The 14,840-nt window shown below is 47.3% G+C and overlaps 2 protein-coding genes across 2 annotated transcripts, besides 11 other annotated features; one reads left to right on the forward strand and one right to left on the reverse strand.

Moving 5' to 3' along the window:
- Nucleotides 1-278: 278 nt before the first annotated feature.
- On the forward strand, nucleotides 279-3,774 carry PVX_099240 (hypothetical protein, conserved; the record flags this gene model as incomplete). The annotated part of the gene is made up of 2 exons (XM_001614648.1): nucleotides 279-437; nucleotides 712-3,774. 2 exons carry the CDS (start codon nucleotides 279-281, stop codon nucleotides 3,772-3,774), a joined length of 3,222 nt encoding a protein of 1,073 aa, XP_001614698.1.
- Nucleotides 749-769: a microsatellite.
- Nucleotides 1,165-1,186: a microsatellite.
- Nucleotides 1,637-1,675: a microsatellite.
- Nucleotides 2,396-2,419: a microsatellite.
- Nucleotides 2,627-2,646: a microsatellite.
- A 355-nt stretch (nucleotides 3,775-4,129) lies between the features above and the next one.
- Nucleotides 4,130-4,149: a microsatellite.
- A 237-nt stretch (nucleotides 4,150-4,386) lies between these two features.
- PVX_099245 (hypothetical protein, conserved) lies at nucleotides 4,387-6,215 on the reverse strand (the record flags this gene model as incomplete). Its single annotated transcript, XM_001614649.1, has 7 exons — nucleotides 4,387-4,526; nucleotides 4,682-4,809; nucleotides 4,960-5,049; nucleotides 5,166-5,362; nucleotides 5,555-5,650; nucleotides 5,837-5,947; nucleotides 6,117-6,215. 7 exons carry the CDS (start codon nucleotides 6,213-6,215, stop codon nucleotides 4,387-4,389), a joined length of 861 nt encoding a protein of 286 aa, XP_001614699.1.
- A 4,292-nt stretch (nucleotides 6,216-10,507) lies between these two features.
- Nucleotides 10,508-10,528: a microsatellite.
- A 34-nt stretch (nucleotides 10,529-10,562) lies between these two features.
- Nucleotides 10,563-10,585: a microsatellite.
- Nucleotides 10,586-11,434: 849 nt separating this feature from the next.
- Nucleotides 11,435-11,462: a microsatellite.
- Nucleotides 11,463-11,661: 199 nt separating this feature from the next.
- Nucleotides 11,662-11,682: a microsatellite.
- A 782-nt stretch (nucleotides 11,683-12,464) lies between these two features.
- Nucleotides 12,465-12,643: a microsatellite.
- Nucleotides 12,644-14,840: the final 2,197 nt, after the last annotated feature.

The raw sequence follows: 14,840 nt of genomic DNA on the forward strand, positions 1-14,840 counted from the left end.
GTGTGGATCTCCTCCCTTAAAGAGAAGGCGAATCTGCAAGAGGGTCGCTTTTTCGAAGATGCGAAAAGTGTAAGTTGGCGTTTTTTTTTATTTTTTATTTTTCCGCAGCTCGAATGGCACGCCTTTTTATTCTTCGGCTTCTAACCCTTTCGGCTGCCTAACTGTGTAGATTCAGTTGCTTGCTCGGCATCTTTCCCTTTCTGCGCCGCTCCACACCGCGCAGTTGTTCTTCCAACTGCCTGAGGAGAATGACGTGCGTGGACGGACAGTGAAATAAAATGCTCTTAAACAGAAGAAACCATGGGTTGCCAAAGAGGGTCACGCTAGTGCTTCTCATACTGACACTGTGTGTTAAACACCTGGCTCGCTTGGCCCGCTGCTTTGCGGTGAGCAGGCGATCCTTCGCGTTAAGTGCCATCGGGGGGAAAAATGACAGCGTAAGGTTTATGCAGAGAGAGTAGAACTACTCAACCGCTAGCAGAACCGCTTAACAAGCGGAACCGCGCAACCGTGTGTGATCCATTGAGCGATGCGCAATTGAGGCGAGCCGACGAGCATGTGCGGATGATAGCTGCCTGCATTTTGTGCAACCTCTCCATAGGGGGGCCAATCGCTGCGGTTAAGCGCAGTTAAGCGGCGTTGCCAGATGCGTCCATCGCTACGCCCCTCGTCAACACCGCTGTCACCACCGCTTCCCCCACCGCCTGACAGGGGAGGAAGGCCCAGCTGAGGGAGAACCGGAAGATCCTGGTCGAAATCGGGAACAGCCTGAAGGGGCAAGACGTGCAGAAGTGCCTGTCCCACCTGGACGACCTGCTGGAGGCCTACGCCCGGGACAGCAAGTTGTCCAGGAACATGAGCACCCTCTGTGGAAACGTCCTCAACCTATGCAGCAAGTACAACGACATAAACAGCATGATTAAGGTGATAGAGAAGATGAAGAGGCACAACATAGAGATGCAGGAGAATTCTTTTCTGGCCATTTGCAATTATTATATTACGAACAATTATATTTACGAGTACCTCCTCACCATCAATAAGATGATTCAGAAGAAGATCACCATTCGGGAGAGGTTCTACAGGTACATCCTCGTGCATGTCCTGGACCTGCCCCTCGGCGGGATGCACAGCGCAAGTGGGGTTTCACAAAGAGAGGAACAAGCTGCAAATCACTCCACACACATAAATAACAAACGGAGCAACTTAATAAAAAATACCGATTACAGCCACTTTGAGAGGCATATCAAACGGCTGGAAAGGTATAACATCCCACAGCTGAGCGAGGAAGACCGAAAGTACATTCTAAATAATTACCTCCTAATTGAAGTTTTCAAGCACATGAACGACAACCGGGTGAAGATCAAACTGCTCTACGTTTTGAAGCTCATCCATTATGTGTATGAGAATGTGCAGCACCTCATTCGACAGAGTTGGGTAGAAGCGGGGGGCAGCGAAGCGGTGAACGAAGCGGCAAACAAATCGCGTATCGAATCGCCTAACAAACCGCCTGACGAACCGCCTGGCAACCCCGCCGCGCAACAGAGCAAAGCCAAACTGCTGAGCGACGTCCTGACGGACCAGCTGAGGGACATCCTCGAGCTCTACAAATCGAACTACGAATCGATGAGCATTAACATTAAGAAGTACGACGATGAAGCGGACGAGGAGGAGAAGCGAACCGTCTACTATCAGGTGAACAAAATTGTGAAGAAGCTCCCCTTTATAAAGCTGACCGAAAATGTGAAAAATACTTTTAACTGTAAAAATTGCGAAGAAAATATTAACACGTATTTCCTCTCGCTCAAGCATACCATCATCGTCATCGTCAACATCATCCTCATCACTCACCTGTTCAACAGTAAGGAGATTTTTAAGATAAAGCATTTTTTTTCCATCCTGAATGGGTCTAGTGAAGCGAGTGGGTCTAGTGAAGCGAGTGGGGCGGGCACTCCTCTCGAGGGGGGCATACAAACAGGTGTCACCCACCCAGATGAGCAGCACAATAGCCCCCCCAACGTAGTAGCGACCCCCCGAGGAGAAGAGGAAACTCCCCTCCCGGACACCAGCAGTACACACAAGCTGTTCGAAAGGGGCTCCTACACGTGCCTCCTCGACGGAGCGAACATCGGCTACAACAAGCAGAACGTGGAGAATGGCCGGTTCAGTTTTTTGCAAATAGAAATTTTAAAGGAAATTATAAAAAGGAGAAATAAGGAGACTCCCCTGATTATTCTGCCCAAAATATACCACTACAAAAATTCGTTGAAGCACCTGCAGGAGGGGGAGGCGCAGAGCGAGGCGGAGGGGGAGGGCCGCGTGCACTCCAGCATCTTCATCCCGAACAAGACGGTCAAGGTGAAGAAGGGGGGCTCGCCGCCTCGCAGGGGGGGTGAAGAGGAAGAGCGGCGCGGTGAAGAGGCGGAGCAGCGCGGTGAAGTGGCGGAGCAGCGCGGTGAAGAGGCGGAGCAGCGCGGTGAAGAGGCGGAGCAGCGCGGTGAAGAGGCGGAGCAGCGCGGTGAAGAGGCGGAGCAGCGCGGTGAAGTGGTTGAACGCCGGCGATCCCCCCCGCTGGCCTACATCAAACGCATGTTCAACAAGCTAGACCCCACGGACGTGGAAATCATAAAAAAATGGGAAAGCGAAAAGTGCCTCTACATATGTAACTACAACATGTACGACGATTACTACTACATTCTGGGGAGCCTGGCCAGAAGTAATAACCTCTTCAACATCTGCTCCTATGTGGACCGACTAGCCAAACATTTCTACAAATACCAAAACTTAAATCATAACGTCATCATAGATAGCTACACCAGATGTGCAGACAAGCAGATCTATAAGGGAAGGGAAATCCTCCACATTTATAACAACATCATTTTTGATAGCAACAATCACATAATGGTTCTGGTGAGCAACGAACATATGGGCAAAGAGAAGAAATACATCTCCATGAATGAGCAGTATTATAATGACAAAATAAAGAAAAGGAAATATTCCCATGTGGGATTCTTCGAGCAGTACAAAAGTAAATTGACCTTCCGCGATAAGGACAGCGTGCCCTACTCCGATGAGAATGTCTTCATGGAGACGTACGAGTGTGATTCGCAGGGGGGAAGTCTGCCCGTCAGCGCGGGGGAAGAGCAGCGAAAGGAGGCGAATGCACATCCGCGAAAGGAGGCAAATGCACATCCGCGAAAGGAGGCAAATGCACATCCGCGAAAGGAGGCAAATGCACAGCCGCAAAAGGAGGCGGAGGAGACCACCACATGCCAAGGACAACCAAACGGGGCCGGCGAACACGGGGAAGGGAAAAACTTCCACTACAGCAACATCTACGTGAAGTGCATCAAAGACGTGCGAAGTGTGCAGAAGCCAATTTACATTTACACGAACGATAAAATGAAGAACCATTATTTTAATGAATACACAAATTACATTTTGAAGAAATGGAAAAAGAAAAGCTTCATTTCCTTTTACTTTAAGCAGCCAATATTCATGCCAGATCTCCTAACTCAGTCAGAATCAAATTCGATAGACCTCTCCAAGCTCATCAGTACATACAAGCTCCCCTTTGTAAATATAGAAAACCCAAAACTGTATATCGATGACGTCGTGTCGTATAGGGACAAAGGCATCTACCACATTAAGATTAACACGCCTAGCAAAACGTTTCTGTCTTACCAGAATGAGAACCTGCCCTTTTTGCAGAGCGGCAACAACGTCGTCAGGTACCTCTGCATCGACTTTTCGAAGGTCTGCAGGGGGGGCGGCTAGGCACGGCGGCTAGGCACGCCGAATAGGCACGGCGGGCCTGTCAGTGTAGCGTAGCATAGTGCGCACATGGCGAGGGGAAGTGCCCACATGGCAAGCGTAAATGCGCGTGACTTGCCGCTGAATTGGCGGCAGCACCATTTGTAGTTTGAAAAGGCTCCTTTTTTGGGCCGCTCCTTTTTTTTTTAATTCGTATAAAGAACGTCCATTTTGTGTCTCAAATGTTTGAAAAAAAAAAAAAAAAAAAAAATCCCAAATGGGGACAATCTTTTCTCACGTTAAATCATTCCTGAGGGGAGGCATCCCCATTCGCATCTCCTAGTTATCCGGAAAACAATACACAGCTCAACTGGGGCGGAGTAGCCCCCCCTCTCTTCTACGCCAAACGGGTAATTCTCGAATGGAAAAAAGCAACTACTCGTTTATCCCAGATGGATCCCCAAAAGGGGGTTCATAAAAGAAAGAAAAAATTGGGGAAATCCCCAGAGGAAGCTACTTCAGTAGGAAGGATACTCTTCTGCCGCTACCCCACTTGTATCGTTAGGCCCATTTTATGCCGCCACCCCTGCGTGGGGGAGAAGCGACTTGGCCACCATTATGTATATGCCTGGAGAGCTACGGGTACGCACTCGCCATCAGCTTCTGAGCCTTCACATTGTTCATTATGATGTAGTAAATCTGTTCGTAGTCGTCCGTTCCGAAGAAGCTTTTGAGTTGGTCCTCCGTTATGTGCTCTTGCTGAAACATGGCGTGGACTGCGGGAGGGGTAGAGGGGCAGACATGGAGAGGCACATCCGCATCACTAGCATAAAAAAGGAGGCTTCACTGTGAATCGCGTTTAAGTAGACGTGCGCAATGTGTAAGCTGCATTTTTCTTCTCCTTTTTTTTTTTTTTTCTCCTTTTCCTTACGGTAACTTGTCAGCTCGGCGGGACTAATCAACGTGTCATTGTAGTCCGCGTTGTGGACGTGCAGCTTCTGTTTCTTTTCCCAGGGCAAAAGCTCCAGCTCGCAGACGCACTTTAAGATTGTTTTGTCTCTGCAAAAAGGGGGGAGTATATCGAGGCGGGGCACATATGCTGATGGGGGGGAGTGTGTCAATTAGGCAACATGTCACTCTGCTCTCATTCTTTCTCCCTATTTGTTGCACTTTTTCTCCCTATTTTTTTTTTTTCGTCTGCAGGCCTACCTCTTCACAAAAATGATGATCAAAAAGTGAGACAGGAAGTCCGCCATGAGAATGTAGAACCCGGCGTGCAGGTAGTGTGTTTTTCCGAACCTGCAGGGGGGAGGTGAGCGGAATGTGCGTGAGCTTAGGAAAAGGGGATCGAATGTGTGCTTCTTCCTCTCCTCTTTGCTTCTCCCCCTCTTTGCTCCCCCTCTTTTGTGCGTTACTCCATATGCGTGTTGAAGAAGAAGAACGGGATGGCAAACATCACCGCGTTGACGATCGACAGACACGCTATTAGCATGATCAGCTTGTTGCAAAAGTGCACGTGCTTGAGCGCAAAGGTCTCGGGGTGCTCCCTGAAGTGCGTGTATATCAGCATGCCTTTGACTATGATTAGGTTTATTGCTGTGACGATGAAGACCTGACGGTGGAGAGAGGCGTGGGAGTGGAGAAGCACCAGCGTGAAGAAGGTAGAGGTAGAAGAGATGGGGCGATGCCGCATCCGCGACAGGCGCGAATATAACCGCACGAGAGTGTATAGCTCTGCGTGCACGTCTGGGCTCCTCCCTGGGAGAGAACCCATGTCCGGCACAATCGCCTAATTTCATTTTACTATTAAAAAATAATGCTTAAGGAAGTTTATGGAGCCGCACAGGGTGGACCTCATCTCCTTGGCGTAGTTCTTCGTCTTGGATGTTTCTTCGTGCAGCTGAAAAGTGAAGCGGCGAGAGAGTATAAAATGGGCCAACTCACCCGATGTGTAACAAAAAAAATTGATTTGTAAAAGGGGTAGCACGAACAGGTGGATGTTCATAGGGGTATGTCCCATTGTGGCACATAAGGCGATCGAGAATGTGTAATTTTTATTTTATTTTTTTTTTTGTTCCCTTCCTACTTTGTCGCTGCTGCAAATGTGACCTTCAAACTTATACCACGAAATGTACTTGTTGTCATTATAGGGAGAGACGAAGAAAATCCCGAACCTTGTTTCGAAGCTGGGCACTGCCTTGGGAGGTGAAGTGCAAAGGGGAAGATGCGCTAAATGTGTCACATGTGTGCAGTTGTAAATTTTCGCCTGTGCGTGGACATCGCGAAGTAATCAACCCTGTCAGCCAAATTATAAGGAGAAGGGGAAATGGCCACCTCCTCATCAGTGCGAACGGAAAGGGCGTTACCACGAACAAGGGCAACATCAGGGCAATCAAAAGGTACGCGCCCATAGAACAAAGGCATATTAAAATTCGGATCCAGCTGTTAAACTTGTATGGGTCCATTTTATGCCTCACTCAGGGGTAAGCATATAAACGTGAGGGTATACGTATTCGTACATGCACATGTTTAAAGCGCGCACGAACGAGTACTCACATTAAGACGACAAAGAATGAAGACAAAAAAGAGGGGCCTCTATTTTGATACTTGTACGAAACGTAGTTGTTCGCAAGGAAGACGAAGTTTTTTCTGCTCGTCTACACACGGAAATGTTTTTCTCAAATTGCGAATCAAAAATGGTTCAGTGATAAACATTTTAACTGCAAAAGTGACACAAAAATTTGAACGCAAAGGAAAAGAAAAAAAAAAAAAAGGGGAATTTCCAAAATGCCAATGCGCAAGTTGATTTCTTCTCAAATGAAACGTGTTCGTATTATCAGTTGTTAAATGGACAACCAGTGGGGGACGCGCCTTTTACACATTTTGTCACTTGAAAAATTATTTTATTTTTTTTTTTTTTTTGCTCAAATATTCCAATTTGTGCTGCCAAGGAAGAACAATTTTCCGTGCTCCTTAATTTTTGCGCAACGGTGGCGAAATTCACTTTGGTTATCCACTTTGGTTGTCCACTTTCGTCGTTCATTTTTATTCGCCATATTCATTCACTATGATGAAAGCGGCATGGCAAGCAACCAGTATGCGCGTTCGCATGTGCATACCGACGCGGTGTATCCATTTTGCTACTGCGGTGTGTCCATTTTGATTCATTTTACTCCCGCGCTGCAAACATTTTGGCCATTTTTATGACGAACAGAAAAAATGCCAGGAAAAAATTTTTCTCACTTTTTTTTTAAGTGATTTATGAAAAAAAAAAGAAATCGAAAGGGACAGCCGCCATCTTTAAGATTTTGTCTCCCCGCGGTTCTGCATACGAATGTGGATGGCGGGTTGCACGTCAAAAAAAGGTTAATATGACAATGAAGGGGAATGTCTCACTGTGCAACAATTTGATTCATTCCCTGTGTGAACTAGCGCACTGGGAATGTTTATCCCTTTCAAAATTGCTCCCTTTGCGGCCACTCCAGTTTTAATTAACTCTCTCCGCATCAGCACAGCTAGCCATGTAGTGCTAGCCGGATTACGAGAAAAAGTTTAACCTGAGCAGGTCATAATTTTTCAGCAAAAAAAAAAAAATTGCAAATGGAATGGTGGAACTTTTTTGCCTGAACGGTTAATAACAAAGCGGTGTGCGCGTAAGCACACAAGATGAGGAAATTTTCGAGGCAAAGAATGTCGAACGTTTTCCCATACACATATCTATATAGACAATAGAAAAAATGGTGTGCTTTCCTACGCATTATGCGTACATGCGCTGTGTAGACATACTCTTCGCCGTTAAACATGCGCCCGTTAGTGAACGGAGCAGCAAAACGAACCCTTCACAAAAATGCGGTCTGCTAATATGCAACGTAGGGCGGGCGGGCAAAAGTGCCATTCCCCCGAAAAAACCCTCACAGGTGAACTTAACCCACGTGAAGTGAACCAAAATAAGACAATTCTTTCATTGTAAAATCTCAACTGTGTGCAAAAATGTATCATTGGGGTGATTCCTAAGATGACTAAATTTGCTGCTTTGCAACAGGTCGGCAGATATAGTAAAAGAGGAGGATGCCTCGAACGACCCACGATAGCCGCGTTAGAACTAGTTTGACGCGACAATTTGGGTGGTACATTGGGTAGCCAAATAGATAAGCCTAAAAAAGGGGGATTACGTGTGAGTTTTTTTTTTTTTAACAAGCCAAAAGAAAAAATTGTAGAATGCGGGAAAAAAATCACCTGAACGGGTAATAAAAAAAAAAAATAATAAAAAAAAAAAAAAAAAAAAAAAAATAAATAAATAAAATAAATAAAACAACAAATGCTTAAACAAAGAATAAACATACGAATAAGTAAACACTTGCGCAAGGGGAAGAACGGAAAAATGTTCAGAAAAGCTTCCGAAGCAGCGTAACGTTGGGGGGAGAACGAAATGAAAGTCCAGCAAACTCACCTAAGCACAGCACAATGGCGAAGATGCCCAAGGGCACATTCCCCCCGCGCAGGGAAAAGCGCCGCAACGATATGGATGCACAAAGATGTAGAACAAGGAAACGAGCGAGTTACATCCACAGGTGTTTGAACGTGCGGAAGTTGCAAAAATGTGGCGAGGTGAGAAAAATGGAAAATTACTGCTTGTACGTAAATTTGAAGGAAATGCTAAAAAGAAATTATTGCAAAGGGAACGGGAGCAACACAAAGGGCAGTTGTCTCAGGGTCACTGCACCACCTGGTGGAGAAATAATCGAAGAAGGGGAGAGAAACGCTCATCACCGCTGCTGCAAATGCGCTAGCCACACCTTTGACAACTGCTACATCACCGGTTTACACATTTTTGAAGGCATTTTTCTAACGGCCTGTTCAGGTGGAATTGTGAGCATATTTGACAAAAATTTAAACAACATATTGAGCAGACGGGTGGCTACTTCGCCCATAAGTAACATTTCAGTGAGCAAGAAGGAAAATGCCCTGTGCTTTGCGGACAGCTCTGACCACCTATACGTTGTACACCTAAATAGGAGGAACGTGTGCAAAGGGAATCACTTTCACATAGGCAAAAGAGGTAGCCATTTTGACAAAAGCGCTGCGTGTGCAAGTACGCCATGCCGAAGTGACGATAAAATGTTGAACCATTTTGACGAAGATGAGAAGCACACATTTTTGAACGACCAACATTGCGCGCGTTTAACAAAAAAGGAGAAGACCATTGTTGAGGCATTTCTGCACAATAAGATCTCCAATTACAAGGTGAAAAATTTAAACTGCTGCGTAATTAACCCCTACTTTGACCACCACCAGAGTAATAGCATTTGCGTCCTGACGGCAAATAAAATCGTGTCTGTTCTGAACATTTTTGAGTTTCACATAAACAACAGCGTTCTGTTTACGGAGCAGCACATTTTAAGTTTACACTGGCACAGCTTGTACGTTTTCATCTGCACAGGTGCGTCCATTTTCGTGGTGAACTTTTTTGACAAAACGAAAATTGCGCATGTGGTTTTGGCTAACCTGGAGATGATGGGAAAGGCCGAGGTAGGCCGGTTAAGCGGCGAAAAGGGCGATAAAGCGGATGTGCCAGTGAATCATAACGGCGCGGAGAGGAACAAAGATGGTGGCAAAGTGAACTGCGCGGAGAGGAACAAAGATGGTGACCAAATGAACGGCGAGACAAATCAGCCCCAAACGATGTGCGCGGTGGAGTCCACCCACATATGCGAATTGCAGAAGGGGGAATACACAATTGCGAGGGGGAAAAATATAAAAATTGTAAAAATTGAAAAAATAAATGGAATTGAAAAGATAAGCATTTCGAACGATTTCGATGTGCAGAATTGGATTGTCAGCATAAGTCCCTATTATGACCACCACCAGAATGGCTTCCCCGAAAATGAAGTCTGCCTTTCGGTCATTACCTCCATCGGTGGTACGCTACACCATGGGGGGGATTCCCGCACGTCTACACATCTGGAACATATCATACTGACTAGGGGAAACTACCTGATGTGTAGAAATTACCTTTACGTGGGGGGTGAGGAAAAGGGCACAGTTTGGGAAAGGCACCTTACAAACACGTCGTGCACACCTTATCGGGGTGGTGACACAAATAGGACGTTCCCCCCTGATGGGACTACATATGATAGAGAAGGGAATTCCCACCTAATCGGCAACCCAGGTGGAGGCAGCCCAATGAGCAACCTATTTCAGTACATGAAAATTACGCCCAATTGGGGGCAGCGAAAGCGAAGTGGCTCCATCGATCGTTGCCTCTACATTTATGGGAAGAACACCCTTTTGCAATTTCGACCCAAAACGGTTGCCGAGTTTTTTTCTGAGATGATCGAAAAAAAGGCAAAAAATGGAAGAAACGTTTTTCTCCTTCTTGATGCGCTGAAGAGGCAGCCAAGCTGCAGAAAGGAGTTAACTCAGATTGGACTAGCCCTCATAAACGCCTTCATAAAACGGAGGCATTACTTCATCGCGACCAAGGTGTTCATCCTGCTGTGTAACCGCTTTTGCGACAAGTACCGGGTCATCTACAACGTCATGCAGATGTTTTTCCTTCGAAAACAAATGCACATCCTTTCGTTGTTTTATCGAAAATTGAAGGAGGAGAGAACACATCAGGGGGGGAGCGGCCATTCTTCTGTGCATTTGGCAAGTCATAATAAATGGCGAATCGTAACACGTAGGGCGATGGAGGGGGGAAAGAAAATTAAAAGCGCAATGTACGTCCTTCACCTTTACTATCTCAAAAGTGGGAGGGAAAAAAAAAAAACGAAAAGGGATAAAGAAGAACGCCTTAATAACGACTCGAAGAAGAAAAAAAAAAATCTCCCCCATGTGCGAAGAGTGGAGAGAAAAAAAAACTTCCTCTTTTTTGCAACGAAAAAGCTGTTTAACCAATTTTTGGTTTTTCTGCTACGCACGGATGTTTACGAATTTCGAAAGGTGTACGCGATTTCATCCGACGCTGATTTGAATGCTGGCATGTTAGTGAAGCACATCGCGCTTTTCCTCGAGGGCGATTTATCTCTTCGGAAGAAGCAGTTCGTTCGCACTGGCGGTATTGGCGGTATTGGCGGTATTGGCGGCATTGGCGGCACCATCGGCGCTGCGAAATGGGCGGGTGGCCCCCACGGCAGCGACTGCAGTAGCGAGAGTTGCGGCGGAGGAGGTCACTTGGGAAGCAGCCGCTGCCCAAGCCGGTGCCTAACCCGCTCCCCAATCCGCTCCTCAACCCGCTGCGCAAGTCACTCCAGCGACCGCAGCAGACGCAGCGCCCATGGCGCCGCTCTGAAAGAAGAAAAAAAAAAAAGCGGCGAAAAGGGAATCCTCCTGGATATCCTGCTCGACATTTTTTTTAAATTTGACATCCCCCTTGGAGCTGCCCCTTTTGCATTACTATGCAAGGATAGGGAGGAAGAGAAAAAAAAAAAAAAAAAAAAAGAGCCCCATTGGAGCAGCAACAACGGTGAAGTTACCAATAATGATAAAGCAGCAACAGCAGGGGAGGAGGGTAAACTAGTGAAGAAGAATCTACCTGCTGTGTGCCCACAAGAAAGAAACAAAGGATGCACCAAGAGGGAAAAAAATTGCCGCAGTAACAGGCACAAGGAGAAAAGCGCTTGCACAGGGGGGGACCTCCATCGTAACGAACGCCGCAGCGAGGGCCGCCTCTTCCCCAACGGAGAGAAGTTTGCTGCTCTGTTGTCGACTCCGTCGCCGCACCAGCGTGATGGCCATCATGAGGGTGACCGACGCGACGATGAAAAAAAGAACACGTTCCTGAGCATGGAGTTTAGGAGAGATCACGCAGACTGGGACGGCGGTGGGAGCGGTGGTAGGAGCGATGGCATTAACCGAGGTGTTAACCGCGGAAGGAGCGGCAACGGAGCCGGTGAGGAGAAGACCCCCCGCGGGGATGACCCCCAAAGCGCAGGGCAACAGCCCGGGGAGGGGGAAAAACGAATGAAACGACGAAGCAGCAGAGGGGGGGAAGGCCCCAACAGGTTGAGGCATAACCCAAGTGGTGCAGATGCAGCCAACACAGTAACGTTGAGCAACCTGACGAATGATTACTTCGCCAGTGCAGCGCCTCGTCGTAGTGCTCCCCTCACATTTGAAGATTTGGCAGAGGATAGCTCTCCTCAAAACTTGAGTCTCTTCGAAAAAGAATTTGACAGTGTAAAAAAAATGGAAATAATAAAAATGCTTATTGGGAGGAAAAACAAGAAGGTGTTTATGTACCTGAAGCAGTGTAGCTGGCAAGTGCTCAAAAAAATTACACAACGATTTGCATTAAAGTTGTTTCGTTTGAGCAAAAGAAAAACAGCCAAGCTGTTGGTGATCGTCAAAGTGAAGGAGAAAAACAACTACAGGTATTTCTTCAATCCAGAGGCGGTAATAAAAAGGCTGAAGGAGAGACCCTTCTTCGTTTACACCTATTTGAAGCATGTAAAAAATGTTAAGTATTTGAGCAGGTACATTCACTTGTTTCTTTTTTTGATGTTCATTTTTGAGCCGTTTCGCTTGGTGGGTTTTCTGGCCAGGCACTACCGGTGCGTCAGCTTCAAGCGCGTCCTCTTCTTTGTGTGCTTCTTCGATCGGCTGCACCTGGTGGGGGGGGCCACCAGTGAAGAAGTCACCACCGTTCAGGGGGTAGCGGTCACCAATGAAGAAGTCACCATCGTTGAGGGGGTGGCGGTCACCACTGAAGATGTCAAACCCATTGAAGGGGTCATCACCACTGAAGAAGTCAAACCCATTGAGGGGGTCATCGCCACTGAAGATGTCACCCCCGTTGAGGGAGCAGCCACCGCTGAAGAAGTCAAACCCGATGAGGAGGCCCCCCCCCGCACGAGGCCCTCCAAGTTAAAAAGCCCCCTCTTCCAAAACGAGCGAGTGATGCTGCTGTACAGGTATTTACTAGACGAGCAAGTCGAGAAGGAAAAACTGGAAGAATTGTTCAACGAGGTAAAGCACCCCCCAAGGGTGCAACCCCGGGGAGGGAATCTGTTCCTAACCGTCAAGGCATTTTTGTATGAGAAATTTGGCTACATAAATAAGGCGCTCGTAATTTACCAGCAGTTGAGCAGCTACGATGAAATGATTTACCTTGTGAAGCTTCACAACCTGTTGATCGACGATGGAGTTATGAAGAAGGCGGAAGATAACTTGGCTTCCCTAACTGGTGCCCCTTTTTTAAGTGGCGTAGATAGGGGGTTGCGACATGGAAGGCCCGTTGGCATCCGTTCGGTAGGGGATGTGATGAAGAAGGGAGGCGATGGGGGTGGTAGTTCCCCTCAAATGGGCAGCAATGATGGTGCGCTCGCTTCGGGAGGTGGGGCGGAGAGAACGTTTCGCCTGAGGAGGGGGAAGAAGAAGACGAGCAAGCGGGAGGAGGATGCGCATAGTGTGTTCGCCCCGAACGGTTACGAGGGGATAGAGGCGATTGGAGGGGTTGGCACGATCGACAGGGTTGGCACGACCGACGCTTCTATCCACCGCAACGCCCAGTTCGCAAACCTGGACAGAGAAATTATGCTCAGTTTGCACGCCGAGGGGGGGGAAGAGAGGCCAAAGGAGCCGCCAACCCGGAAGGGAAAAAGGAAGGTTGACCGAAGGAGGGTTTACCGCAGCTCGAGTGGGAACTCCCCTCCAAGTGCAAGCCATAAAGAAATGATTTTAAAGAAGCACCTGATTGATAATTCATCTCGAGAGATGCATTACGTCACGCTGATGGGTATCCTGCAGGAGCTCTTCTACACAAATGAGCTGAGCGAGAATTATAATAAAATTCTGATGAGGTGCAAAGCGAACACGTACAGTCGTTTCAAGCAAATTAAAAAAAGAGGCTACGTAATATACAATGGAATTATAAAAAAGGAAATGAAAAGCAACCACTTGTATTTTCTAGACATACATGATTACTACTTTATTAATGATCAGGTGGAGGACAAGCGCTCCAACGAGTTGCATATGATCATGCCGCACATGGGTGATGAGCAGAATGAACTTGTGGGGAGAAGCGGGGCGGACAAGGAAGAACAAGAGCCACCGTTACACATTCAGAGGGAGGTTCCTTCGAATTATTATTTTTATGAGCAGATCCATGACAAACCGTACGTCTCTATTTTCTCCTCCTTTTGTAGTTTCTGCCAGAATAATATTTACCTTGATTCTTGCGCGTTTGAAGGGGGGGGCAGATGCAGAGGTGACAGCGTTGTCTTTTTTTTTTGTAACCACCTCTACCATTTGAAGTGCCTGCGGGGGCGCCGGTTCGTCTGCCTGGAGTGTCACTAGTGGCGGGTAGACGCGGCAGCTGCAGTGGAAGTGACAGCCGCAACCGCAACCGCAACCGCAACCGCAACCGCAACCGCAACCGCGGCAGAGGTGGAATCTCCCCCTTGACGGAGGTCACCTCGCCACTGCGCCCGCCATTCTCGTGTTTTACATTCTTCCACTGGTACATCCAAAATGGGGAGAAGGGGGGTACCTTTATCCCATGCAGGGATTAAAAGAGTGACTTCCCGGTGGAAGTGACTGGGACGCTTCTTTTTCGTTGCAGTTTTGTCATCCACCCCAGTTTTACCTCCCCCTGATGACTTCTACCCTCCCCGCTCGTTTCATTCATCCACCATTCAAGTTTTTTAACTGTTACACATGGGGGGGCACCGATGCGGACATGTTTTGTGTGCTCCGTGGCTCCCCCAGAAGGAGTAGCTCCGTATGATTACACCCACGGGGGTGTTTTTTATCTGCGTTGTTTTGTTGGCCGCTTTGCTGACCCTTTGTGTTATTTATTTTTTTAATTTTTTTTAATTTTTTTTTTTTTTTTTTTCTGTCCATGGCGCCCTCGTACCGCGCGTAAAAGTGTAACTCCCCAATTGACTTCTCACTTTGCTTTTCTTTTTCCATTTTGGCTTTCCCTCTTTTTTAAAATATCGAGCGGAGGTTATGTGCAGATGGATGCGTCCTCGCTGTCTCAAGCTGCCGCCCTATTGGGAGCTACTTCTAGATGTGTTTGGCAGATAACCCAACGGGGAAGGTACCATGCCCCCAAGGGCCGCTTTTTTCTTCATCTTCTTCTTTTT

Source organism: Plasmodium vivax, chromosome 7, assembly GCF_000002415.2.
Source record: "Plasmodium vivax chromosome 7, whole genome shotgun sequence".
Classification (NCBI taxonomy): Eukaryota; Apicomplexa; class Aconoidasida; order Haemosporida; family Plasmodiidae; genus Plasmodium; species Plasmodium vivax.